The sequence below is a fragment of the Carettochelys insculpta genome, chromosome 1 (assembly GCF_033958435.1).
Source record: "Carettochelys insculpta isolate YL-2023 chromosome 1, ASM3395843v1, whole genome shotgun sequence".
NCBI classification, from domain to species: Eukaryota; Metazoa; Chordata; order Testudines; family Carettochelyidae; genus Carettochelys; species Carettochelys insculpta.
The window spans coordinates 303,722,029-303,750,007 of record NC_134137.1 but is presented as its reverse complement, the minus strand read 5'-3'; the positions used below and the strand labels follow the sequence as shown (position 1 = coordinate 303,750,007).

The window sequence follows — 27,979 nt, the reverse complement described above, 5'->3', positions numbered from 1 at the left end:
TAGCACAGTTAAAAATGTGTGTCTTCAGTAGATATCACAGAGCTACTGCAGATGAGTCCTTTGGTTTTAAATTGCCTCTCTCCTGTCCTCACCTTCCTCTGAGTGGTCTACATTCAAGTGTTCAGACAATCCACAGCCTTTTGCTAACAATCAAACCTGATTACCATCCAAACCTTCTTATTTCCCAGCTATAATCCAGTGGATAGTAGGTAGTGATCTAATGACTCACAAAGGAGAAAAATGCATTACAGCAATTATACACAGAAATCAAAGACAGGAATAGAGAGAGCTGCTTTTACTATTTTTCTATTCATTGAGATTTGTATAGAAGACAGTCTTTTTGTAGCAGGCAAAAAATTGTGCCATAGTAATAAGTTCTCAGACTGTCTCTTCCACTCACAAATCCTATTTTCCCCATTCTTACCATATTCATTGCTTAAAAAGTCAGTATGAACAGTACCAAGAATTTCTGTGTTCTTGGAAAAGTGCCTGATTTTCCTATACTTCAGAATAGTAGATAACTACCAGGTGATGTGGAAACTGCTGAAAAATATTCATTTTAATAGTGACTTATTTAGCATTCCTACAGCTCCTTTCCCTTCTTTATCCTTCTGTATTTCATAATATACTAGGGAAAAATATAAAAAAAAGATGAAAACCAGACATTCATTTTATAAAACTGTACTCTGTACAAACTTAAGAATTTTCCAGTCCCGTTGACATGTGTAGGAACGTGTGGTAGCATTTTGTTGTTATTTAGTCTGGCGCATCAAACAAAATGCATCACCCACATGGACATTATATGTGCCATATGAAAGTCTTTCGTTAATAAAGACCATCACATCAATTTACAAAGATGTTTAGGAAATTTAGATCCATCTTGCATTAAAGATATGGAATTTTAATAAAAGATATCTCTAAATCCCATAGAAAGCTTTATAAATGGGAACCAAAAATGTTTGTAATCTTTAAACAGCTTTGCAAATGTATTAATGCAGTTAGGAAGGTTTCATTTTCAAACTGTAAATTAATTTTTTGGTAACTCTAGACACTGTGTTATTTGTTGTGAACAAATTCAGCTCCTATGTTTCATACTACTTATGCATTTTTTTCTTCCATAGCTCCAGAGGGTCCTCCAGAAAATGTAACTGTAATAGTTACATCTCCTCACAGTATTAACATAAGTTGGAATGAACCTGACATTATTACTGGACCAACACTCTACCTCATTGATGTTACCTCAGTAAGGCAGTCCTCATTTTTATTTGTTACATTTCTTACATTTGTTATCTGATAATGTTACAGATGTTTGATGGTATCTGATTATAACACAAATATAGACTTTTTTGTACAAATTACAAGACACGTAACTAGGATAGGAACATGAAAAATAATTGAAGTTAGAGAAAATAGTGATTTTCTTGTTCCTTGCGAAGGAACAAATTCTTTGATATTGAAAAGATGGATAACATTCTAATGGGAAGCATTACAGAAGCTGAGTAGTATGGTGCTATATAACTTATAAACCTAGCACATTAAAGTTGAAACTCCTGGGTAATCAGTATCTGGGGCTTTAAGAAATACACCAAATATAGCAAGAGTCACAGTAAAGTAGAAGTGGCAACATGGGGCTGACGTGCATCTTCTGAAATAAGCAGTCCTGTAGCACCTCAGAGATTAACACATTTATTAGGTCATGAGTTTTTGTGGCTAAGACCTGTTTCTTCAGGTGATGAGGAGCTCGGAACTTCTGGCCGTTTCTACACATGCCACTTTTTCTGAAAGCGGCATGCTAATAAATGGCCCACAATATGCTAATGAGGCACAGATGCAAAGTCCCTGTGCATCATTAGCATAAGGTCACATGATTTGGAGTCCAGAAAACGCTCTTCCGGACTCCAAAACAACATGTAGAAGCGCAGCCGCCAGTGGTGGGGGGTCTTCCGGAAGGAAGTCCTCTTTCCGGAAGCCCCTTCTTCCCGAAAATTTTTGCATCCGAGCCTCATTAGCATATTTCAGGTTGTTTTGTTAGCATGCCACTTTTGGAGAAAATGGCAAGTGTAGAAACGGCCTCTGAGTTTACTGGTATTTCTCTAACTGGCCCAATGCACTATGCAGGTAATGGACAATATATATCACAGCAGCAGTGCAACAGGATGGCTGGGCTTGCAGTAACAAGGGAAGTGTTACGAAGAAAACAACTTCTTGTTGCTCCATCAAAATCTTGAGCAGGTCGTTATCAGAGACCAGGGAAGAGCTGCAGCACATTTCTTGATAATTCTGATTTCAACACTCCTGTTGCTTAAGATAAACTGTCGTAAAATTGCACAAAAGTGATTTCTTTCACCTTTTTTTGCACAAGCACCAAACCCTCAAATTCAAATCTGTTGTCTGTGTGAAACATTCCACCAAGTTCTATTCACACAATTTTCCCTTCTGCCTTTGTAATGTGCAGTTCCTGAATTATTAGCATGATGCAGTCATGTCCTAGCCCGCAGTATATTGATCTGATACTTAACCTATAATATATCATAAAGCTATAATGAAAGACTGGATTTCTCAAATGTTCTGGTAAATATTCAGTAGGTATTTAAAATGCTGTTTTGAACATTCAGTCAGCAACCAAAATGATTTTAAGGAAATCTTCACATTCAAAATATTTTGGCTATGTCTACATGGTGCTTCCACCAGCACCACTGCCAGCAGAGCTATGCAAAATGAGCTGCTCAGGATTTCAAATGGTGCGCCATTTGCATACTCCTGAAGCTCATTACTATTGCCCCGCGAGAGTTTGGCATCAGCAGAAAGGGGTGCCAGCATTGCAGAGGCCGTGTGGATGTGCCTCTGCCAGCTAAACCCCCTCTGTTGCCAGTCCCTTTGCCTCAAACATCCACATGGCCTCTGCAGTGCCTGCACTCCCTTCTGCCAACACCCAACTCTCGCCCAGCTGTATGAACTTCGGGAGTATGGAGATGGCACACCATTTGCAATCCCAAGAAGCTCATTTTGCATAGCTCTGCCAGCAACAGCGCTGGGGGAGTGTCATGCAGACCCAGCCTTCAAGTACATAGATTTTCATTTTAGAGATGGCTTGTAATCAAGTGTGGCCTAATCAATGATCAATAGCTATAGGTGTTGTCTCCATAGTGAAAAGCATTTTGCTGAGAAGTCCACTGCTACTTAAAGTCAAATAAAACAGTCGTAGTCTGTCTGCAGTGAAAATACTGGCGTAAATTTTGGTGAGCGTCTGGGAAAATCATGTATTAAGATCCCAAATTCCACAAACATACTGTATTTTACAACATTACATACTTTTAGTATTTTAGTTCTCAGATCTGGCTCCTTAGAGGTTTGTAAAATATTTTTATGGGCCATAATAAATTAAGATCTCTTTTCTGTCACATCATAATTTTTAAAAAGTAATACTTTCCATCCATTTATTGAAAGTTGGAGTTTCTTTTTAAGTTTCCATTTTTTTCAGCTTTACAGAAGAGAAATGACAAAATCATTTTGCCACCATTATGCCAAAATAAGTCGTATTTTTTTTCTCATTCTTTGTTTTCATTGAAAGTATTTGTGGAGTAAAAAACTATTTGGAATCAGTAAATGACACAGAAGTGGACCATAAGGCTTTGGGGGTAGAGTAAAAATAAAGTACATTTTAATGATGCTGTATCAAATTGTGTTTACAGTTCTCTTAAATATGTGCACAGCATATAACTGATAGTAAGATATGGAAAAGTAACTTATCTCTTAATGGTCATCCCAGGAAAAGAATGTCTGTTTAGTGCATCAGAAACTTTATTTAAGGTTAACTCTCAGAGGGGATGGAGGCACATCTGTCAAAGAAAATTGTGCTTGAGTGATCCTAATGCTTTAGCAGCTGCATTTAATACAAATTTCTCTCAGTGGGAAAACTATTGTTCAGCTACCTAATTGTCCGTCAAATTACACATGGAAGAACCAATAATGAAAACGTCATTTTAAACAGTTTAATAGTGGGACTAGACCATGAGGAAGGGGCTTAATAAAATGTATGATCATCTAGTAGAAGAGCTTCCTTATTCACTTATGTACTTTTTCATAGAGTTCAAAAAGCCTTATAAGGCCCTTTGGCCCAGCTTTCTGCCAGTGGAGGATGGTTCTGAATAAATGTTTTGTCCATTTTATTTATAAAAGTGTCAAGTCACCACTATTCAAAACAAGGAGTTAACTAATGAGCAACGCGTTAATTAATTTCATATGATGTGTTTAATTAGATTTTCACAGCTGAATAAAATGACATAGCTTTGTGCATTTATGTACTGATACCTGTTTTGTGAAACAAGCTATGTATTGATCCTTAAGGAATAAGGCAACAAATACTTGTTCACATTTGTAAACTTAAGCACATGAGAAGTTTTGTGGGCTAATGATTACCTATGGTTTAGAGCTACACAGAGAAGCACAGGGGCATACGACAGTCTTCTTATTTCTCTGCACAAGCTACCTAAGTTGTACGTATCAATGCACAATCGCCGTGGAGTTGCTAATCCTTTTCCTGTATGGATGGACATAGGCAGTAGCTGGTGCAGCCATGCTATTTCAGATTACTTTGCTACCATCTACACAACACAACCACTATTTTGAACTAGTGGGTACATTATTTTGAAATTCGTTAACCTAACTGCAGGAGGAATAATACCTATTGGAAATAACTATTTTGAAATAGGCGCTTCTATTTCAAAACAACTATTTCAAAATAAGTGCTATTAGGACATGGAAGAGTACTTATTTTGGAACAGCTGATTTGAAATAAGTGCTATTCCCCATCTTAACAGTTAGTTAATTATTAGTTATTAATTAGACATTATTTCAAAATAAGTGCTGTGTGTATAGACTATGTATTTCAAAATAGCACTTAGCTATTTCGAAACACATTTTTGTGTGCAGCAGCCCTATTTAGAAATGGTGCGAGGAGGTCCTTGACTTCCCCTCCATGTAGGAGGGGTCCCTGTTGTGCTGGCACTGTCTGGGCTTCTGGGACCCCTGGCTGGGCTTAACGGTGGGTTCTGAGGGGCACGAGGCTCCTAGCTGGCCAACATGGCTGTCTCAGGGTGGCTGTCACTGTGATGTCATCATGGAGCAGTCATACAGCAGGAAGCTCGTGCTCACCCTGCTTGAAGCATTCTCTCAGCTTCCTGCCTGGGGTTGCTGGGTAGCTACATCTTTGCATATGGCCGGCAAGCACCATACAGCCCCATCTGAGCTAGACAGAGCATCTCTATGCTCTTGTGGGCTGCCACCATGGTGGACCCACTACTTTGAAGTAATGGGATGTGGAGTTACAGTTCAAAATAGGGTGCTATTCCCATTGCGGAAATGAAATAAGGACTTAGAAGTTGGGCCCCCTTACTTTGATTGCTATTTCAAAGTAATGTATAATGTGTAGGTGCTCTGCACTTAACTTCAAAATAAGCACTAATTTCGAAATTCATCTCAAAGTTCATTCCTAGCGTAGATGCAGCCTGGGTGAAGTAACATTACTTCTTTACAAGCGTCAGCTGAATTTCGTCTGCCTACCAGCATGGATCCCCTGGCTAATGTTCGACCCATCCCCTCCTCTCATGTTTGCCATGCATTTCCTCTGTCTCCATGCCTGGAGTTGTGATGAGCATGATAGTGTGGTTCCACATGCATGGGTTGGGGTGCATGTTTCTTCTTCTGCCTATTCCCTTATGCTACAATTCAGTCTTGCTAATTGGGATCCTGGCATATTTATGTGTGCATGAAGGTCAATATAAATAAAATACACTATGGCTACATCTACACTAGCACACTACGTTGAAGTAGCCTATTTCGAAGTAAGAACATTGAAATAGGCTACTTCGAAGTGTATTGTCTACATGTCCTCCAGGGCTGGTGCCGTCGAAGTAGCAATGGGGAGCATCGAAAGGAGCCTCCCCAGAAGGAAATGCGGAGTGTCCACACAAGCAAGCACTCTCTGTCGAAATAAGGGGCCAGCAAAGCCTGCGGACGGGGTCACAGGCTGGACTAGCCCTTCTGGGGCAAGAGCAAGCCGCTTCCTTAAAGGGCCCCTCCCAGACACACTCGGCCTGCACAGCACGAGGTCCACAGAACCAACAACCAGTTGCACACAGCATGGACCCCAAGCTCTGCAGCAGCAGCAGCAGCCAGAAGCCCTGGGCTAAGGGCTGCTGCATGTGGTGACCATAGATCACTGCAGGGGCTGGACAGAGCATCTGTCAACCCCTCCGCTGATGGCTGCCATGGAGGACCCTGCTATTTCGATGTAGCAGGATGCAGATTGTCTACACATGCCCTACTTCGAGACTGAACATCGAAGTAGGGTGCTATTCCCATCTTCGGGAAGGAATAGAGATTTCAACATCTCGCCACCTAACATCGATTTCAACGTTGAAATAGCGCACGGCACATGTAGAAGCAATGAGTGCTATTTCGATGTTGTGCCAGCTACTTCAAAGTAGCTGGTTAGTGTAGACGCACCCTATATGTGTAATACCATCTTATGAATTTAATGTACTATTTTGTCGTATTGTATTTAATTATTTTATAGGTAGACAGTGATGACTATAAAGCTTCATTTCTCAAGACAAATTACGAGGGTAAAAGCCTGGAAATTGCAGAATTAAAGTCATTTACAAGATACTCTGTGGTAGTCACTGCTTTTACAGGAGATGTAAATGCTGCACGTATTGATGGCAAGTCTAGTACTTCAGTCATTGTCTCCACGTTTGAGGCAGGTAAGTGTTTTTGTGTTTTTAACTTAAACAGCACAGGTTTTTTTCCTTGATACCCGTCTACTAAAGAAAATGAAGATCTTCAGTACCAGCTACATTTTCAATACTTCTTTATATTTTGCTTTCACAATAAAGTGGTGTAAATCTCCCTTGACATTAAACGGTGGTTGTAGACAACTAGTGACAGTAAAATAAATGCTGCTAACACATAGCACATATAATCCATCAATGTGAATATGCTGTACAGAGGTGGGGAATAATTACTCCTGTTTAACATTTGAGTAAGAGTGATGCACAACTAAACAAGGAGGCCAGAGGGAGGCTGTAGTAGACAGAAATCAATCTAATGTTAAGACAACATATTTTAAAGGGACACACTGATAGAAAAAACTGACTGCCTCAGCAGACAATCCATTAGCCATGAAAATAGATCTTTGCATTTCCAGATTTTCAGAGTCAGCTTCTTGATTATAACTTCACTTTTAAAAATATTTTGTTTCTTTTCTCAGGCATGTATGCTGTGTTTAGTATAATAGTTTATGGCTATCACAGTGGTCAGTTCAAATTATATGTAGGAATCAAAAGATTTAAAGACTTCCTTTTTTTGTGATATTATGCCTAAAGCCATGTCTACACGTGCCCCAAACTTCGAAATGGCCACGCAAATGGCCATTTCGAAGTTTACTAATGAAGCGCTGAAATGCATATTCAGCGCTTCATTAGCATGCGGGCGGCCGCGGCACTTCGAAATTGACGCGCCTTGCCGCCGCACGTCTTGTCCAGACGGGGCTTCTTTTCGAAAGGATGCTGCCTACTTCGAAGTCCCCTTATTCCCATCATCTCATGGGAATAAGGGGACTTCGAAGTAGGCGGGGTCCTTTCGAAAAGGAGCCCCGTCTGGACGAGACGCGCGGCGGCAAGGCGCGTCGATTTCGAAGTGCCGCGGCCGCCCTCATGCTAATGAAGTGCTGAATATGCATTTCAGCACTTCATTAGTAAACTTCGAAATGGCCATTTGCATGGCCATTTCGAAGTTTGGGGCACGTGTAGACATGGCCTAAATGAATGACAGACTATTAGTCCAGGTATAAGAATTAGCTTCATTAGCTTCATAACAAGGCAAAGTGATGCTGTCAGATTTTCATACTCAATAACTCTCAGCGGGTTTTGAATTACATGCTAAATCATCTTTTAAAAACAAAATAAAATGGTTGAATCTGACTCTTGGCATCAGTAGCCATAGGAGATAATTATCCATATATTTTGAACCTCAGGTTGACTTGACTACAGTCACGCTATTTTCAGATCCAAGTATAGGGCAGACAGTGGACCAGTTGTTGTTTGCATGTGACCTCTTTCTGGTGATGTAAGAAAATCCTGTTGTTGTAGTAATACCTTTCATACAATGATCATGAGGTTTTGCTGACCCCATTGAATCTCTAGAAGTAGATGGAGTCACTTGAGGATGCCTCAACCTCTTGATTATGGAGAAAAAACAGAAGATTGTGGTAGGTGCTGGTTCCCTTTGTCCTAGGTTGCCTAGGTTGGGGTACTATCTTACAGTTCCCTCTTTATATAAGGATGCAAAGAGGTTGTCATATGTAAGGAGAAAAGGAAATACTTCTCCACTTCATCTGAGCTATTTTGTACAATTGAGCTTTTTCTGTGGTACATGGGTAAGGTTAAGGCTTGGAGAAAGGTGTCTGACATGCTCAACCCAGAGAAGACTGACTTTCTATCCATGGGCTGAGAAGCAAGCAGAAATTATATCTGGCCCCTGGACTGAGGGAGTATGCTTCCCTTTGGTTATTGGGTTCACAGTTTGGGGTCATATTAGATCCCTGGCTGCTCAGCAGCATGAGTAGGCAAAACAACTTCTTTTCTGTCCATGCCTAGAAAGGCTGTGTCTACACGTGCCCCAAACTTCGAAATGGCCATGCAAATGGCCATTTCGAAGTTTACTAATGAAGCGCTGAAATGCATATTCAGCGCTTCATTAGCATGAGGGCGGCAGCGGCGCTTCGAAATTGACGAGCCTTGCCGCCGCGCGACGCGTCCAGACGGGGCTCCTTTTCGAAAGCACGCCACCTACTTCGAAGTCCCCTTATTCCCGTGAGCTCATGGGAATAAGGGGACTTCGAAGTAGGCGGGGCCCTTTCGAAAAGAAGCCCCGTCTGGACGCGCCGCGCGGCGGCAAGGCTCGTCAATTTCGAAGCGCCGCTGCCGTCCGCATGCTAATGAAGCGCTGAATATGTATTTCAGCGCTTCATTAGTAAACTTCGAAATGGCCATTTGCATGGCCATTTCGAAGTTTGGGGCACGTGTAGACGTATAAGATGGATACACCTTTTTCTTTCAGATGGAAATGTTGGTAAAATGATTTATGCTTTTGTCACCACGAGAATAAACTACTCAAATAAATGTTATATAAAAGGCTATGCTAAGGATCACTGGGACCACACATGATAAATGTGATCTGAAAGCTGCTTTGCCTGCCAGTAATTTTTTTGATGGAATTTAAAGTGCTGACTTCACTATAAAACCCAAATATGTTTGGGCATCAGCTAATGGAAAGATTGATCCTTTCCTTGGGCAATGCAGTGTCAGCTGTGAATGGCAGACGCTCCTGATATAACAATCCCCTTCTTTGAAAGTAGGGAGGGTGATTGCTGTTGTCAGATTGTTCTCAGAAAGTGATCTCCAAATCTGAGTGTGTCCATATGGTCTAACCAAACAAGAATTTGTTGCATTCAGAGCGTACTTCAAGGCTCATGCATTCTACAGGGTGATCCAGGAAGCATTGGTTTTGGAGATGAATGTGGTTGGTTATGATCTGGTGCAAAGTATGGTGAGTTTCTAACAGTGGGCATCCTATTGGCAACACTAATAGTACAATAGTTGCACAGACACTTTGTGTTAGCGTAGCAATTTTTTATTAAACAAATTAAATAGCAGTGGTATAATATTGGTGTCCCAGTGTATTTTTCTGTAATCTTTCTGAATACTGATCTAGAAATAAATAATAACAGTAATAAATTCTGATTCAAAGTGAATTTTTCTGAAATATTTCCTTTAGCGCCTAAAGACTCACCTAACAACATAACATTTCAGAAGATACCAGATGAAGTAACAAAATTCCAAGTGACATTTGTGCCACCAGCTGAACCCAATGGAAATATTCAAGTATATCAAGCTATGATTTACAAAGAAGATGACCCCGCTGTTGTCCAGATTCACAATCTAAGTGTCATTGACAAAACAAATAAATCGGTCACTGCAGTGATAGAGGGGCTAAAAGGAGGACATACATATAACATCAGTGTAAGGTTTAATGCAGTTCTCTCTCTTTGATGTCAACAGATTTGCCTAATTCAAAAGTGCGGTCTTAAGTCTAGAATGTGATTTTGGTCCCTGGCATTGTAAGCGGGAAAATCAGTAGTTACTCACTGGTCGTGGCTAGCACCTCGTAGGAGTAGATACTTGATCACCAGGCCAGTCTTTGACACATCACTTTTCATAATTTTGTCCTCTCTTTTGATTCCCTGTGGTCTTCTTCTGTTTTGTATTGTTTTTGTTTTCAGCCTCAGGGCCCAATCCTAAAAGCAGTGGTTTCAGATGAGTCTTTATTACTGCTAATTCCACTGCTAAAGTAATGAATGATTAAGGCAGGATGAGAGGAGAAGAGTAAAAATCATCCTAGAAATAACCGTTCATGGGTTAGATATGTTTTTCCTGTTAACAGCAGAAACAGAAATATTATTTTCCTTATTATTTTAGAGATGAGTGAAGTGAATGGCCCAAAGAATGACCGGGAAGGTACTTGAAAGAGTATCTCTGGAAACTTTTTTTTTTCCAGTGTAAATCCATTTGGTTTATTATTGTGCCAATATCAAAGGAGTTTAGAAGAATAAACAAACTGGGCTAAAATTCTTTCAGTTACACTGGTGTAGACCAAGAAAGTGTCAGGTAAACCTGAAGGCAGAATTTGGTCCACTGGCATATATTTTCAAAAAATGGAGGAGATTCAGATAATAGTATCCAATTTACTTTTGGATATTATCTTTCATAAAGAAGTATTACAAAATGCCTCATGAGTGCTTTCAAGTTTTATACATAGAATTATTTTAATGATAATATAGCATACAGATAACACCTATGTTGCAGGAGAGAAACTAAGAGGCTCAAGTAAATAAGATTTCATAAGATGAGATGGGTCTTTGAAATGGTATTTAAAGAACATCAGGAATGAGTTAGAGGTAGAGAGACATGCTAGGGTAATAAAATGGTCTCCAGAGGGCAAGGGAATGGAGCTAGAGATAAATTAATAGGGACATTTTTAAATACATATTTTAAATAATGTTGCTACATGTATACATAAATTAAGGTTCTAGCTCTGTCTTGCATTCTGGTCACATGAATAAATCAAATGGCATTCTCAAGGTGTATCTTATCACTGAAACCATTCAGTCCTGTCATATTAGGTATAAATAAAATTGCAAGCTTCTTTATTCCTTTCAATAGTATCTATTTCAATATTCCTTTCAATAGTATCTATTTAACTTTTTCTGATTTAAGTTTAACACAAATTCTCAATAACATAAAATATTCATTTTTTCAAGGTGTATGCAATAAATGGTGCTGGTGCTGGGCCAAAAATTCAACTGAAAATAACTATGGATATCAAAGGTATGCATAATAAAATGCTTTTTTGCTGAGATCCCAATAAGCTTTAAAAATTGCTATAAATTTTTGTATGCATATGTGTGCCCTCATGTCTGATACCTGTTACCGCAACAGAGGTGAGCAAACCTTTTACATCAGCTCCCCTCTTCGTCCCAGCAATTAGCACCCCCCTCACAAACCTGTCTAATGTCATCCAAACTGACAGAAATTTTGGTTTTGTTAATATGAAAAAAAACCTTTTGGCACATGTAAGAAAATAAGTCTGTAGAATGTAAAAACTTTAGTAATTGGTATATGAATGTGAAGAAGTACATAAAAACTGTAACACGTTTCAACATTTTTAATGAGATGGATGAGCCTGAGACCCATCTGCCATTTGTGCTGTGCCCCACTTCATCCTTCCCCACCCCTCTGGGGGCCCACTCACCTCCACTTTGTGCACACCTGATAGTGCTGATCGTGCTGATCGTGCTGATCGTGCTGTGAACCCCTCGTGCCCCCCCCACACACTTTGCGCACCCCTGACCTAAAAGAATGAACATAAGGCTGTGTGTCTTAGATACCTGTGATCTCTTACTATCTCTGCTACAGATTAATGATATCTGGTACTTGTGTAGGATTTTGCTGACTATATTAGATAATTTGAAAATAATTTGTTGGGGAAAAGTCAGCGTGGTTTTTGTAAAGGGAAATCATGCGTCACTAGTCTACTAGAATTATTTCAATGAGATAACACGTGTGGACAAGGAGGATCCAGTGGATATAGTGTTTTTTTCAGAAAGTTTTTAACAAGGCCCCTCACCAAAGGCTCTTAAGCTAAGTAAGATGTCATGGGATAATAGGGTTCATAGGCTATGTCTACACTACAAACTTACTTCAAAGTTAACTTAGAAGTAAGCTGCTACTTTGAAGTAGCCCACAGAGCATCTATACACACTTTCTCTTACTTCAAAGTTAATTTTGAAGTAAGGACACTAACTTTGAAGTCACTACTCCATTCCTCCACTGCTCCATGAGGCAGGCTTAATTCCAAGTTTAACTTTGAAGTTAAGTGTGTTTAGATGCTCTGCACTCCTTACTTCGAAATAACAAGTCTGCCAAGGAGGCAGCCCCCCTGGAGGACGGAGACACTCTGGCCAGCCCAGACAGGGCTCTATGATCTCTGCCAGCCACCTTAAAGGAAACAGCTCCCCAGCAACTCCAGGCAGGAAGTTGAGACTCTGCCACAAGAAGGAGCAGCACGAGCTCCCACTCAGACTGCCCCTGCTCAAAGCACCAGCCTGTCTCCACTCCCCCTGGCCACTATGGTGCATGCCAGGACCATCCTCCCCCCACCCCCCTTGGGGAGTCTGAAGGCTCACAGCAAGGGCCATGCCAGGCAAGGGCCATGCCAGGAGAGGACCCTCCAGGATTGAGGATGAGCTGAAGGACCTTCTCACTCTGTAAGCGGAGGAAGAGAACCTTTGCCAGACCAATACCTGTCACAGAAACACTGAAGCCTTTGACTGGCTGGCCAGCAGCCTCACCACCCAAGGCCACACCGACCACATTGGCAGCAGCGTGAGGATAAAAATTAAAGAACTGAGGCAGACCTACATCAAGGCCCATGGTGCTGCCAGCCTGTCAGGGGCATGGCCTGTCCACTGCCCCCACTACCAGCAGCTGCACAGGCTCCTGGGGCTGAGGGAGGCAGCCACTCCAGAGCATCTGGTGAGGGCAGCGTCCAGGTCACCCAGGGTCATGACTCATGGCAGGAGCACCTTGTTGATAGCTCAGACAACCTGCAGAGGAGGGAAGGAAGGCAAGTCCAGGAACGCCTGACTGGGAGGTCCTCCTGCCCCCTGCCCCCTCCCCACCAGTGGCCCTCTTCCCCCTGCCCCTTGCCATTAGCCCCTCCTCAGGGTGGGTCTGTGGTGGGGACTGGATTTACCTCAATAATCACCACTCTGATGGTGGCCTGGCCAATGCTGAATTGGAGGCTGATGGCTTGAAGGCTGTTGGGGGTGGCCAGCCTCCACAGGGCAATGGCTGCCCTGTTCCACACTGGGAGCATTGGCTGCATCCATGTGTTCCAGGGCTGGAGAACTGTGGCGAGCCAGTGGCAGAGGTTTTCAAATGTTTGGCAGGTCATTCTGAAGTTCCTCAGCCATTGCTCATTGTCTCAGTCCTCCAGCACCAGCCTCTCCCACCACTTGCTGGTGGTGGCGAAGGCCCACTGGCGCTGGATCAGGGGGCCTGGAGGAGGGGCAATAGTGCCATGGCCAGGACTTGCAGGCTGGGTCCCATGCGGGTGCCCTGGATGCACCACTGAAAGATCAGGGTGACCAGCATGGCCATTAGGCTGGCCAGGGTGGAGAGGACCTTGTCCACAGGGAGAATGGGAGCGGGCATGTTGCTCAGCTGTTCTCCCGAGCACGTTTTCTGTTGCTGTCCACAGCCTGGCAGCCTTTAGCATGTGCAAGGTGGGGGTGTTGAGAGGCGTCCTTTAAAGGGTTGGCTGGCTGCAAGCCTGGAAGGGCTTGTCGGCCATGCAACTCTATGCCTGCTTTATTTCCTGGCTCCTTACTTCAAAGTAAGGGCTGTTTGTGTGTACGCGTTTAACTTCAAAATTAGAGGGATCCTACTTTGAAGTAAGGGAGGGTGCATTTTGTGTGTGGATGCTCTACTTCAAAGTTGCTTACTTCGAAGTTATACTTCAAAGTAAGCAACTTCGAAGTTCTTTTGTAGTGTAGACACAGCCATAGAGAGATAATGTGTTAAAACTCAGGAAGCAAAGGGTAGGAATAAATGGTAAGTTTTCAGAATAGAGATTGGTGAATACAGGTTGCACTTTCCTGGTCTGGCACCCTCAGAACTCAGTGGTCCCAGAAGAGGGATTTTGTCAGACCGAGGAGGTGAATACCCCCTGGTCCCTGGCTGCCCCCACTAGCCTGCAGCAGCAAGCTGCCCAGCCCCACACAGGGCAGGAGGGGGTGGGGGACACCAGCACTCTGGCCCTCCTGTGGGGCTGCTGGGGAATGCTACCTCCAGACTCCAGTCTCAGGCTGTGAAATGGCTGCCGTATGAAGAAAGATTAATAAAACTGGGATTTTTCAGCATGGAAAAGAGATAACTAAAGAGGGGATATGATTGAGGTCTATAAAATCGTAACTGGTAGGGAGAAAATAAAGAAGGAAGTGTGGTTTACTCCTTATAATACAAGAATCAGGTGTCATCAAACAAAATTAATCGGCAATGGGATTAAAGCAAACAAAAAGAAGTATTTTTCACATATTTTTAATAGAAATCTTTGCCCAGATCTTATTGTGAAGGCCAAAACTATAATAGGTTTCAAAGAAGAACTAGATCAGTCAATGAAAGATAGGTTCATTGGTGGTTGTTAGCTAGGATGGACAGGGATTGTGTGCTGCTACTACTACTACTACTACTATTTAACCCTTGTACTCTGGGTGGAGCATAGGTCATCTACAAGTCTCCTCCACTTCACTCTGTCTTGGGACAAAACTTCTAGCTGGACTCAGTCCAAGTGGATTGTCACCTCCTCCCAAGACCTGTGTAGCTGCAGGTTTCTTTGCAGATGTTTCAGTAACTTTTGGTTTTTTTATGGATAGGGTTGTTAACCCTAAGCCAACCCCTTTTACAGGGAGAGGTGATTCAAATTTGTTTGGTCTCTACATGTCCAGTTTGGGTGAACCTTCCAGGAGCTCTAGTTCCCACTGTCATAGCTCTCTGGGTCCTTGAGAAACACAAGCCACCTTTGCCAGAAGCTGGAAACAGGCAGCAAGGGATGGGTCATTTGGTCTATGTCTACGGTAATCAGGTAGATCATGGTAAGTACTGTTGGGAGATTACTAAGGAAGTGCTGCGATGCATATGCAGCACTTCATTAGGCTCATTCTCCCCCGCAGCAACTTCAAAGTGTCAAACTTTGAGGTGCCTGTACTCCCCAAAATGTTTGGGAGGAAAGGCACTTTGAAGTAGCGTGAGCACTTTGAAGTGCCTGTGGCTACATGGCATGCTGACACATCAAAGAGTGACACTTTGAAGTTGCCACAGGGGAGAATTTGCCTAATGAAATGCTCCGTATTTATTGTGGCACTTCATTAGTAATGTCCCTTCAACCTGATTACTGTGCCCCCTTCAAAGAAGGGGGAAAGGGTAGACATAGACTTCATGATTACCAGTTCTGCTCATTCTGTCTGGGACACCTGGCATTGTCCATTGTCAGAAATGAGGACACTATACTTGATGGACATTTTGTCTTACACAGTGTGACCATTCTTATTTCCTTTTTTATGTTCTTAATACAACTAAATGCTAGAACTAAATAAATTTCATTAATAAATTAGAAAGCAAATCATTGTGACTCATCTTGCTTAAAAACAGAACCACCAAGACCTAATAAGAAGCCAACACCTGTTTTTGATACCAGTGGGACACTGCTTGTTACTGCTACAACAATTACTATCAGAATGCCAATATGCTTCTATAATGATGATCATGGACCTATCAAGAAGATACAAGTTCTTGTTGCAGAAACAGGAGGTAGAAAAAGCTATTATGTTCTTTTGTATATAGTACCTCTTTGGTTTCTTGCATTTGACCAGTTACTCACTTCCCTAATTGCCTTTGCTGGGTGATGCAGACTTTGCGTTGAGACACAACTGACCAGCAGTAGTAACATTTCCAGGAGCTGTTCATGTGTACCCCTGTACTATCATTCCTTGCTCCAAAGCTGAAGAATTATCTGTGTCCTGTTGACTGGATTCTGGGCATTCTCCCTTTTCAGCTGAGCTGACAGATAGTAACTGTTAGTGGTTACAGTTACCCATGCACTAGTTCTCATAATCTTTTCCTGGGCTTATGAATTGTCTTTATTCAAACACATGCTGTATCCACAGAATAAAAGATTTGAAAGTTCCATTTAGCAGTTTTCCTTCTGTAATATTTTACTGCTGTTAAAAGATTTCAGCCATAATAACATTTCTATTTTAGAAATGCATCTGACGAAGTGGGTCATTGCCCAGGAAAGTTTCAAAAAATCTTAGTCTATAAGGTGTCACAGGACTTCCCATTATTTCTATTTTACTGCTGGACGGAGTCATGTAAACCTCTTTTGTGCAGTATGGCTCAGATCGTGAACCGCTTTATTTGAGCTGATCAGCATTTGCTCATATAACTGCTCACCAGCGTGAGAAAGGTGTAAACAATCTGGCCAGACAGAGTAAATTGTTCTTCACCTAAAAATCGGAAGTTCCATATACGCTCATCCCTCGTTTAATGAGTACTTCACTTACAAATACTCTTTAAAACGAGGGAGACACATACCCCTACCAAAGTTCACTACACGAGTGAACTTCCCCCACTAGTACGAGCCAGACGCCGGCAGGGGCTGTGAGACCAGTAGCCCTGCAGCTGGCTCCGCACCAGCCGCTGGGTCCTCAGCGGGGAGCAGAGAGACAGGCAGCCCTGCAGCTGGCTCTGCTCCTGCTGAGGGGTCCTCAGGGAGGTGGGGGGGTGAGTCCAGCAGCCCCGCGGGGTCCCCGGCAGGGAGGCAGCGAGTCCAGCAGCCCCATGGCTGGCTCTGGCTCAGATGCAGGGGCCCCAGCACGGGAGCCGGGGGGCAGTGAGAGGAGCAGCCCTGCTGCTGGCTCCACTCCAGCCACAGGGTCCCTGGCCCGGGGGCAGGGAGATCTGCAGCCCCATGGCTGGAGCCGAGCTTGCCGTGGAGTCCCTGGCTGGGGGGCTGGGAGATCCACAGCCCCCCCGCCCAGTCCCAACATTCCCCCAGCCCACAGATCCACGTGCAACCCCCCCAGCCTGCTCTCAACACCCACCCCCTCCCGTTCCAACCCCCCTCCAGCCCCCGCGCCCCCCTCCCCAGGTACCTCTGCTGCAGCCAGGAGGAACAAGCCACCACCTCCTCCACCTGAGCCGCCTACAGGTTTTAACCCACCCTCCCTCCCACTCATGGCCCCAAACTGCCCCCAGCCTTTAACCCCCTCCAAACCCCAGGTTCTCTTACCTTTCAAAAGCAGCACCACCTGCTGTCCCTCCGAGCACTTGGAACCAATCACAGTCTTTTACACATATTTTAATAGGAATGTAGTGTCCCTCTTACGAGTTTTCGCCTACAAGCAAAAGTTAGGAAGCAATTGTGCTCGTATAGCGAGGGATGATTATATTTGAATCCATGTGCCAGTCTCCCCTCCTATATGGAAGACGCACTGTATACCATGCATGCTTTTGAAAAATTGCCATTTTAGGTCTTTAAATGGGTGTTATTGGGTGCCAAGCAATTCTGAAAATAGAACAATTTGTTTGTGTACTTCAATTGCAATCTGTTTAGGATTTAAATGATTTATAATTAATTTCTTCTGACAATAGTTCAGCATGATGGAAATGTTACTAAGTGGTATGATGCCTATTTCAAAAAGCCAAGGCCATATTTCACAAATGAAGGCTTTCCAAACCCACCCTGTACAGAAGGAAAGGAAGGGCTAAATGGCAAAGAAGACATGTATGTCATAGGGGCTGATACCACATGCATGATACCAGGGAGTGAAGATAAAATCTGCAACGGCCCCCTAAAACCAAGAAGACAGTACTTGTAAGTATGTGATTTAAGTTCTAGGTCAGTGTTGGAGCAATAAAATTGTTTAAACTAAAATATGTAGCTATATGAGTGGCAGTTCCACAAAATGCAAAGGTAATATTTTTGCAAGGCTCATTTATGAAAGATGAGGTCTAAAGTGACTTCACAAGGACCCATAAGCAAAATAAGACTTTCTGAAGGAAATTGTTTTGCATTTAACATACTTATTTTTCTAGAGTGTAAATGTGACAGAAGTAACTAGAAGATTTTTTTTGTTTTGGTAAGATTGTTCTTCCTGAATTCAGCAAGTGCAAGTGCAAGATAAGTACTATCCGTTTCTTGCATCTCCAGTATACTTTTAACATGCTAAAATTAGGATTCTAAAATTATATGGCGTATGCTGATTGCATGTAATTTCCCCCTAAAATGAAAAATATTTAGTAGTTCCTCATTGGATTAAAGATTTTAAAATTTATCTATAAATGTTTGATTCCTGAATTTACGTAATTTATTTTACAGATTTAAGTTCAGAGCAACAAATGTTAAAGGCCAGTTTACAGATTCAGACTATTCTGACCCTGTCAAAACTTTAGGTAAGGAAATTTTAATTTATTAAAGACATTTTAATATTTCAGAAACATCTGATCAGTTATGAATTTTTTACCAGATTGTTCTCTTTTAAATTAATAACCACAACTTTTGGTGGGCCTCGCTTAAACTCAAGCATGCAAAGTCTGGAAATCTATTCATTCTACAGGATGCCCTGCGAAGCCATGCCATCATAGCACCATGATTTCTTCATTTCTTCTACTAGCAGCCATCTTGTGGACATGATCCCGTGACCCTTCTGATTCAAACAAAAATGACTTTTATCAATAGGAAACAGACTGGCAAGGCTCAGTTAGAACAGTGGTATTCTAATGTAGAACCTAAATAATTCTGGATGTCACTGGCCAATGGCACGATTGTTCTGGGACCCCAAACCACATAGAACTGTTGGAGCAGGTACTCTGTGCAGATCCTAGTAAAACAAACATAGTAAACTGACCCTCAGGAAACTACCATTCCATTGAAAGGGAACCTGGTCAAGTCCCTAGATAATAGCAGATGACTTCCTCTGGGCATATTTCCCCCTTTGTGCTTCTGAGCTCCCCAGTCCACTGATCTGTATTAGAAAAATGAAGTATCACATTTACTATCCCATCTGTGCATTAGAAGAAGTACTCAAATGCTACTACCCAACCTAAATGGTCTGTTCTCCTTAGCCTGCATGCTTTAAAATAAAAGCAACTACAAATGTTTCTTGCTGCCTTAAAAATCATCTGATGAAGCAGGTCTTTGCCCACAAAAGCTTATGCTCCAAAATATCTGCTAGTGTATAAGGTGCCACAGGAGTTCTTGTTGTTGAAGATACAGGCTAACACAGCTACCTCTCTGATATTTAAAAATCTCTGGCATTCCAACTCACTGAAGCAAATACCCCCTGAAGGGGCAACATGATAGAGAAGTATGAAAGGAATCATGATTCAACCCCTCCATCCTCCTTCTAAGTGCCTGTGCACCAACCCCCACGAATAGCTTAAAGAAACCATCCAAGCAAGCACAGAACAAAATGCTGCACGTGCAAATACTGTAGTTAATTGCAGTCCCTGCTGTACTTCCACTACTGGAAATTGCATCAAAGGCTCCTCAGGAATGTGCCACAATTGGGCAAAACATAGTTGCACTTAGTAACACATGAAACCAGAGAAACAACAGTGCAAATTCTTCAAATCCTAGGGGTTCCTGATCTCTTCTTCAGTGACAATAATACCTTGCACCAAGGGTCCTCATGGCATCACAGCATGGCTCTTGCCTGGCCATATAAAACACTTCACAGTAATTAATTTTTAGCAGAACAGCCTCACTCAGACAGAACTGCACAATACATTTTAGTGTATATTCTCCTCTCAGCTATTTTGTGAATATCACTATTCTAATCTGGAAGAGTTGGGGAGTCATTTAGTTATGGCTATATACCACAAATCCATGCTACAGAAAAAGGCCCAGTGTTACTATATTTTAGCTAACAGCTGGCAACCACTGTATTAATTTCTTGGTGTGGAAAAGAAAGTTTGTTGTTTTCACGTTAGCAAGTGGCAGTAAACAACTGAAAATTCTAGTGTTTAGCTCCACCTCCTAAAACCTGTGAAAACTGCAAATCCTCTTGTCCATACCAAATTTTTGTAAAATGTCTGGTGCCATGTGTTAGCTCATGCTTGGTAAAAACAAAACAAAGCAAAAACACCTTTTCCTAGTGGTCAAGACCACATAGAGATGAAACAATCACATCACAGCATGACTTTATGATGCAAAACTGTGACATTTACATTATGCTGTTGCCTCTTTGTGACCCAATATCACCATGTATTATGCATGTCAAAATTCTTTTGCAAGAGAATGTCAGGATTGCATTGCACACTGATGTAATATATGCAATGTATGAACCTCCATTTGTCATCATGACTGTTTTGTCCCTCTCCCGCTACCACCCCCCAGTGTCTCCCCCCTTGGATTTTGGCAGAGTGAGAAAGGGTTCTGGGAACTCTGATTAATTTACTTAACAGTGAGCAACTGCTCTGTCTGAGCGTGTCTTGACTAGATATTTTTGCTGTTTTACTTCAGATTAAATGACAATTAATTCAAGGTAGTCAACATATTTGTGAAAGTTACTTAGGAGTAGAGCTGTGTGAAGTGTTTTAGACAGCCCATTTTTAATGAATAATGCTGAGCTCTGGCTCTAGTGTAATATTTTGTGAATTTGTGTTAAAATCATCAGTTGTTTTAGTCATTTTTTTTAATTGAAGTGTTTCATTTCAATTTTTTGCATTAAATCATTCAGATTTTTCAATCCAAAACAACTTTTCTTTCCAAAGGTTCTTCAGTGTTATTTAAAACATTTTTAAAAAATTGAAAATGAAACAAAACATTTTTCAGTTTCAGCAGAAAAATCTTGTTGTGAGTTTTTGGTTCACTGATAATTTTTAACAAATTTCATTAATCTAAATGCTTAAATTTTATTATTTAGCATGTCCAGCATTTCAAAAACATCTATTTACACAGTGCTTAGTCTGGACATTCCCCAAACTTTTGTTCCAGGCTACTTACGTATGTTCTACTGATGCTGGTAGTGTCTAGTCTAGCAGTACTAATCCTTTCAAGTTAATCAACTATCAGTTAGTTTAAGCTACAATCTAGTACAGACAAACCCAAAGAGCATCTTTGACTGTGCATATGGCTATAGAAGCAAAAGATTAGTATTGCTGCTTTAGACTATTTTTATTAATTATATAAATAAGCAAATGCCAGCAGCAAGCTAGATTTGTTCTGAAACTGTGACATGGAACTTGATACCTTTTGACTCAAGAGGTTCACCGCTATTCAGTGTTGAAGGTTGTTTCCATTATAAGTAGAATTAGATGCTATAGTAAGGTGCGATCCTATGATGAAAATCTGTTTATTTACAAAGAACATGCAAAGTTCTGTTACCAGGAGCACATTAAGCACTGAATAACAGGAAGCAGTTTCTTTACTTACAGTTCCAACCCTCTTTTCATCCATCACCCAGTTCAAAAAGAACTCTCTTGGCTTTCTCAGAGGGAAGTCTATATGGAAACTAGGCACCTGAACCTGGCCTATGCAAGCTGACTCACGCTTATGAGGATTGATCAGTGGAGCCTTTTCACTGCTGTGTAAATTTTGGGGCTTGGGCTAGCAACCAAACAATGGGACCATCCTCCTGCACTACAGAGAACCCCAGCTCCAGCGGAAGCCTAGACATCCACAAATCAGTGAAACAGCCCTGCAGACAAAGCTCTACGAGCCTGAGTTGGCTGGCACAGGCCGGCTACAGGTGTCTAGTCGCTATTCAGACGTACTTGCAGAGTTATGCTGCAAGTATTTCTTTTGCTATTTTCCCGGCTTCCTGGCTGCTTCCCTTAGCTTGTTCTCTGGCTGCTTTGCAGTACTGCTGGCTGCTTCTGCTCAGACACAAAACCATCCTTCTCCAAACAGTACTAGCCACCTGTACATTCAATCCCTAGCTAACCCCCTCAACCCACGTAGCTCAGCTTCTGCCTGGCCTTCTGTGAGTCTGAGTTTTGACCAGTGATTCCTAGTATTTCATGTTGCTCCAAGAAGCTAAATTGTTGCTTACATTTATCTTGAATGAGGGCAGTATCAATGAGGTTTTACCCAATTTCCTACGTAACCGGTGCTATTGAGAATTGCGTATTTTTATCTCAAGAGATAATATTCCCCGTGCAGTTACCACCAGTTAAATACAACTAGATTTACTAAATAACAACTCTGCCATGAAGCCTCTAGGGGTTCCATGCCAGTCTCAAGCCTGAAAAAAGGAGGAGGGTTGCTTATATGAGAGATGATGCACTGACTGTAAAACAATATGAATGAAATCTGATGCCAGTATGACTAAATGATAAAAGATGCCAGTTCAGATGTCTTCTGGATAAACAAGATCCACAACACCAATTGAGCGACCAGGGTTGGGTCAATAAGTTGGCTACCAAAAGAAAATTACAACTAATACATTTACTATCAGTTTGAACATGGAAAGTCTGAACACTGTGGGCAACTGGAAAATTAGAGCTTCTTTGGAAGGAGATGGAGAGATACCAATGAGATATACTTGGACTGGCGGAAATGCGTTGGACCGCATTGAGAGAGACGTGCATTTGCGAAGTCATTTGGCTAGGAAACGAAAAAAAGCACGAGGCAGGAGCCTGATTCATTTTTAGCAAAAGTGCTAGAGAAGAATTATTAGGATACAAACTGTTGAGTGCAAGAATGATGGTAGCAAGATTCAAAGCAAAACTGTTCAACATCTTGGTCATTCAGGTGTATGCACCCATGACGGACAGTACGGCAGAAGAGATTGAGCTACTCTATAAAGACTTTGACAAAGATGCTGGAGGAGATGCTGAAGAGAGATATGTTGATCATTGGAGGAGATTGGAACGTGAAGGGTAGAACAGTTAACGAAGGTTGGGAGACAGTCATGGAAAGGTTTGGATATGGAGAAAGAAACAAACAAGATGATAAACTACTAGTGTTTGCTACAGAGCATGAAATGGTGACCTGCAACACAAGATTCCAACTAAAGGACTGTAGGAAGTGGACATGGTGATCAAATGACAGGAAGTCCAAGGATATGATAGATATGATTTTGATAAGAAGAAGATGGGTAACGTCAGTACGGCAGTACCAAACTTTCCAAGGAGTGGATATAGACTCTGACTACAGTCCAGTGATTGCAAACATCAAGCTAAAACTCAAGAGAAAGTGTAAGATGCAGTTTAAGAAGAGAAGAGACATGGTGAGGCTAGTTGAAGTAATAGGAAATACATACAGAGCAGCACTCATAGAGAAGATTAGGAATGCAGCCACAGAGAAAGACCTACTTAAGAGAATGAAAGTGGCCAGAAAAGATAGGGCAAAATGGTTAGATGAGCAGTGTGAAGATATAGGAAGGTATTATGCTGAATGTAAGACCAGTGAGGTATATAAGATGATTAGAAATATTAATAGGAAGTGGCAGCCAAAGCAGATGGCGATCAAAGGAAAGATCAAAGAGGTGCTCATGAACAAGGAGAAGATTGTGCAGGGATGGATGAGATACTGCACCAATCAATACAAAGCACAGTTGGACCTGAGTCTCAGAGGCTGATTGAAGAACTGAAAGAAATATCTCCACTGAGCATTGAGAGCAAGACCTATATTCAAATGAGGAAGCAGAAAGAGCAGTGAAACGACTGAAGAACAATAAGAGCCCTGGAAATTGTAAGATCACAGGAGAGATGATCAAAGTATGATTCAAGACATACACCAATTATGTAATATAGCATGGAAAGAAGGGAAGGCACCTAAGGAATGGACAAGATCCATGCTAGTGGCAGTACACAAGAAAGGAAGTACATTGGAGTGCAAGAACTTCAGAATGAATGCCCTAATGAGTCATCTAGGCCAGGTTCTGATGATGATATTGACGGAGAGACTAAGATCACAGATAGACAAACATCTAGTGGACGAGCAAGCAGGGTTCAGGGAAGATAGAAGTACCATACAGCAGATACGGGCACTAAGGATTGATAGCGGAAAAAGCTCAATGAAAGAATAAGAACGTCTACACTTGCTTTGTTGATTTTCAGAAGACATTTGACACTGAGGAGACAGTGGTGAGAACGTACAGGGAATTAGGAGGTTGGTTTAGAACAAGTAGAGGTACGAGATAGAGTTGCCTCTAGATAGAGTTGTGGACAAGATCAAGAAAGAGGTAAAACGGATATCAGTGCACAGGAAAAAAATTAACAACTTGAAGTTTGCGGATGATGTAGCTATCATTGAGGAAGATGAGGAGAAGATAGTGAAAATAGTGCAGGTGCTAAATGAGGAAGGGAAGCAGTACAGACTGATTACAAACATTGATAAAACAAAAACAATATTTGGAGATAAGGAAATAAGAAGGAAGATCATCATAAATGGGATTGAACTAGAAAATGTAGAGAAGGTCACATATCTGGGGAGCAACATAACATATAATCTAGAATATAAGAAGGAAATAGTGACTAGAATAGTGAAAGCAAAAGCAAGTTTGAAGGCAAAGGATAAGATCTGAAAAAGTAAAGGGATTAGCTTATGATCAAAGCTAAGCAGCTTGAAAATGTGTATTCAGCAGCATATTGTACAAATGTGAGACGGGTGATAATGAGAGATTTGAAGAGAAGGCTATTGCCATTGGAGAAGAGTTGTTATAGAAAGATCATAAGAATACGATGGATTCAGAAGGTCATCAACAAGGAATTGTATAGGAAGATAGAGCCAAAAGAGAACCTACTGCAGAAGGTTATACAACAGAAGTTACAGCTACTCAGACATATTTGCAGAATGAATGACAAACAAAAAATCAAGACCTTGGTATTCAGCATAATGGACGGTTCGAATAGGAGAGGCAGACCCCACAGAGAACGGGTAGATGATACAGTAGATTGGTGTGGAGTTGGTCTACAGAAGCTAAGCTACTCCACACTGGACAGGGAAAGATGAAAGGAAATAGTGAGATAGGCATCAGACATCAATGGGTGCTGAGCCCATGGTTGTTGATGATGATGATGATACTAAATAACAATTTTCAATCTGAATTAGAGAAGAAGTTGCAAAACTGTGGATTATAGTCTGCAGGAGCTAAATGTTTACATGGTGCTAGTTCTTAATTTTCAATGACTAAATTGAATTAAAAAGGAAGCTTAAAATACTGTCCTCATATTAATTTTCCATAAAAGCAAGTAGTTTCTTACATGATAGTAAATAGGGGGAGAGGTGGCCATGAAATTGAAACTTGGTTTGGAAATGAGCCACAAACACATTTTTTCCAGTAAGTTTTTCTGGTCTGTGCCACGTAAGGGGGTGAAGACATCACTATTTGATCATTCAGATTTATTAAAATTGCTATGGTCTTGTAAAATATCAGCTGATGTTTGAAAACTGAAGCAAAACATTTGTGCAGTTAGTGATATGCTGTTTTACATATAGTGAAGCTGTTTCTACACTACAGCAATACTTCAAAATAAGTTCTTCCAGAAGAAATCTTCCAAAAAAACTTCTTTCGAAAGACCACTTCCACACAAAAAAAGCAGATCAAAAGATTGAGACACTCTTTCAATAGGGAGCATCCACACAGCTCCTGCTTTTTCAAAAGAATGGGCCAGGAATCAAAAAATCCAGTACCATAAGGACTGCTCTTTGGAAAGAAGGATCCGCAGAACATCTACACATGCTTTTTTTCAAAAGAATCTTTCAGAAAAGAAAAAAAAACAACTCTTTTTCATGTGGGAGAGGAAGAGGGCTGCTGGACAAAGGGCTGCATACTTTCAATTTGAGATTAAAAGAGCACATTTTGTGTGTAGCTTCTCTGCAGGTTTTTTTGAAAAAGGCCTAGCTTTTCTGAAAAATCTTCCTAGTGAAGACAGAGTTTACATGTTAATCTACAAGAAGTTTTTTTATACACAAATCTTGCATTGACATATAGTGATAGCCTTAAAAATGTGTATATCTAGAGTCAGAAGTATTTGGAAACCTCCATATGGAACGTTGTTGGGTTAATTTCAGATATTCAACAAGCCAGATCTTTTACTGATAGATATTGACATGGCTGATTCATTACCTAAAAATATTTCCTATTTTACTAAGCCTTCAGAATGAAATAACTGGAACTCAGTTTTCTTTGAGAGGCTCCTGGGAGGAAGGCAGAAGGACTAGGAAATTCATTGAGATTGGTCTCACCAGTTTTCTAAGCAATCTATAATTCAGGAAGGTGTGTAGTGTAGACAAGGAGTCCTGCTTTTCAGTCTCAAGAGCCGTGTCTACACGTGCACGCTACTTCGAAGTAGCGGCACTAACTTCGAAATAGAACCCGTCACGGCTACACGGCTACACGTGTTGGGAGCTATTTCGAAGTTAACATCGACGTTAGGCGGCAAGACGTCAAAGCCGCTAACCCCATGAGGGGATAGGAATAGCGCCCTACTTCGACGTTCAACGTCGAAGTAGGGACCATGTAGTCATTGCGTGTCCCGCAACATTGAAATTGCGGGTTCCGCCATGGCGGCCATCAGCTGAGGGGTTGAGAGACGCTCTCTCTCCAGCCCCTGTGGGGCTCTATGGTCATCGTGTGCAGCAGCCCTTAGCCCAGGGCTTCTGGCTGCTGCTGCGGCAGCTGGGGATCCATGCTGCATGCACAGGGTCTGCAACCAGTTGTCGGCTCTGTGGATCTTGTGTTGTTTAGTGCAACTGTGTCTAGGAGGGGCCCTTTAAGGGAGCAGCTTGCTGTTGAGTCCGCCCTGTGACCCTGTCTGCAGCTGTGCCTGGCACCCTTATTTCGATGTGTGCTACTTTGGCGTGTAGACATTCCCTCGCAGCGCCTATTTCGATGTGGTGCTGCGCAACGTCGAAGTTGAACATCGACGTTACCAGCCCTGGAGGACGTGTAGACGTTATTCTACATCGAAATAAGCTACTTCGAAGTAGGCTTCACGTGTAGACGTAGCCAAGGAGTCCTGCTTTTCAGTCCCATGGGGATCCACAAGTAAGGGAAAGTCTATGCCTCTTAAGGCAGAATATTTCCACAGGACACAACAAACATTAATCCATGCTATTTTACTGGCATACCCTTTTGGCATGGCTTAGTGTGATGATCTGCTGTGTTGCGTGGAGGTGCATGGCGGCAGCTGCAGAGGAACACCCAGAAGGAATTAATGCTGCTTGGGTATACGGAAGGAAATGCATGGTTTCAGTGGCTAGTGAGGTTGGGCTGTGTTCAGCCCATACTTGATCTCACTTCTAAAGTCCTGGGATACCCAGATATTGCTGAGCTTTGGCAGAAGAGCTCCTACTCACTACCAGGAAGGAGAAAGTACAGGGCTCCCTCCATGCATTCCACCACCCCCAGAAAGCTATACCAGAATTTATTCTCTTTAGATTGCAAAATTAGATGAAGAAAGATCCAGTCTTCAGACATTTGTTCTTCAAATTTTCAATCCCAGTATTGCCCATTTTCTGTTGCAGGTGAGGGACTGTCAGAAAGAGCTGTAGAAATAATACTTGCAGTTACTTTATGTATACTCTCCGTAATTCTTCTTGTGGTGGCAATCTATGCTTTTGCAAGGTAAGATGTCTTTGTATATACAATACTGCACATTCTTTCTCATCTGTATGCAACTATTTCTTTGCATCTAGAAGAAATAAATCTTATACATAAAACTATCTGTCAAACTAGCTTGGTGTCTTGAATACTGTTGTGTTTTCACATAATTTTTATCAAGCAAAAACTTACTGTCATCCTTGGTGACCAGCTTAATTCAAAGTCAGCAGGTCAAAATCCATTCTC

The 27,979-nt window shown here is 41.8% G+C and overlaps 1 protein-coding gene across 3 annotated transcripts in view; it reads left to right on the top strand.

Annotated features, from left to right (window-relative positions):
- PTPRQ (protein tyrosine phosphatase receptor type Q) overlaps window positions 1-27,979 on the top strand; it is a 220,786-nt gene that overhangs the window by 153,678 nt on the left and 39,129 nt on the right. For all 3 annotated transcript variants that reach the window (XM_075012304.1, XM_075012297.1, XM_075012312.1), the window contains exons 44-51: window positions 1,122-1,243; window positions 6,578-6,764; window positions 9,838-10,082; window positions 11,381-11,447; window positions 15,831-15,989; window positions 17,832-18,054; window positions 18,559-18,632; window positions 27,658-27,757. In XM_075012304.1, coding sequence (XP_074868405.1) covers window positions 1,122-1,243; window positions 6,578-6,764; window positions 9,838-10,082; window positions 11,381-11,447; window positions 15,831-15,989; window positions 17,832-18,054; window positions 18,559-18,632; window positions 27,658-27,757 — 1,177 coding nt within the window. The remainder of the gene's footprint in view (window positions 1-1,121; window positions 1,244-6,577; window positions 6,765-9,837; window positions 10,083-11,380; window positions 11,448-15,830; window positions 15,990-17,831; window positions 18,055-18,558; window positions 18,633-27,657; window positions 27,758-27,979) is intronic.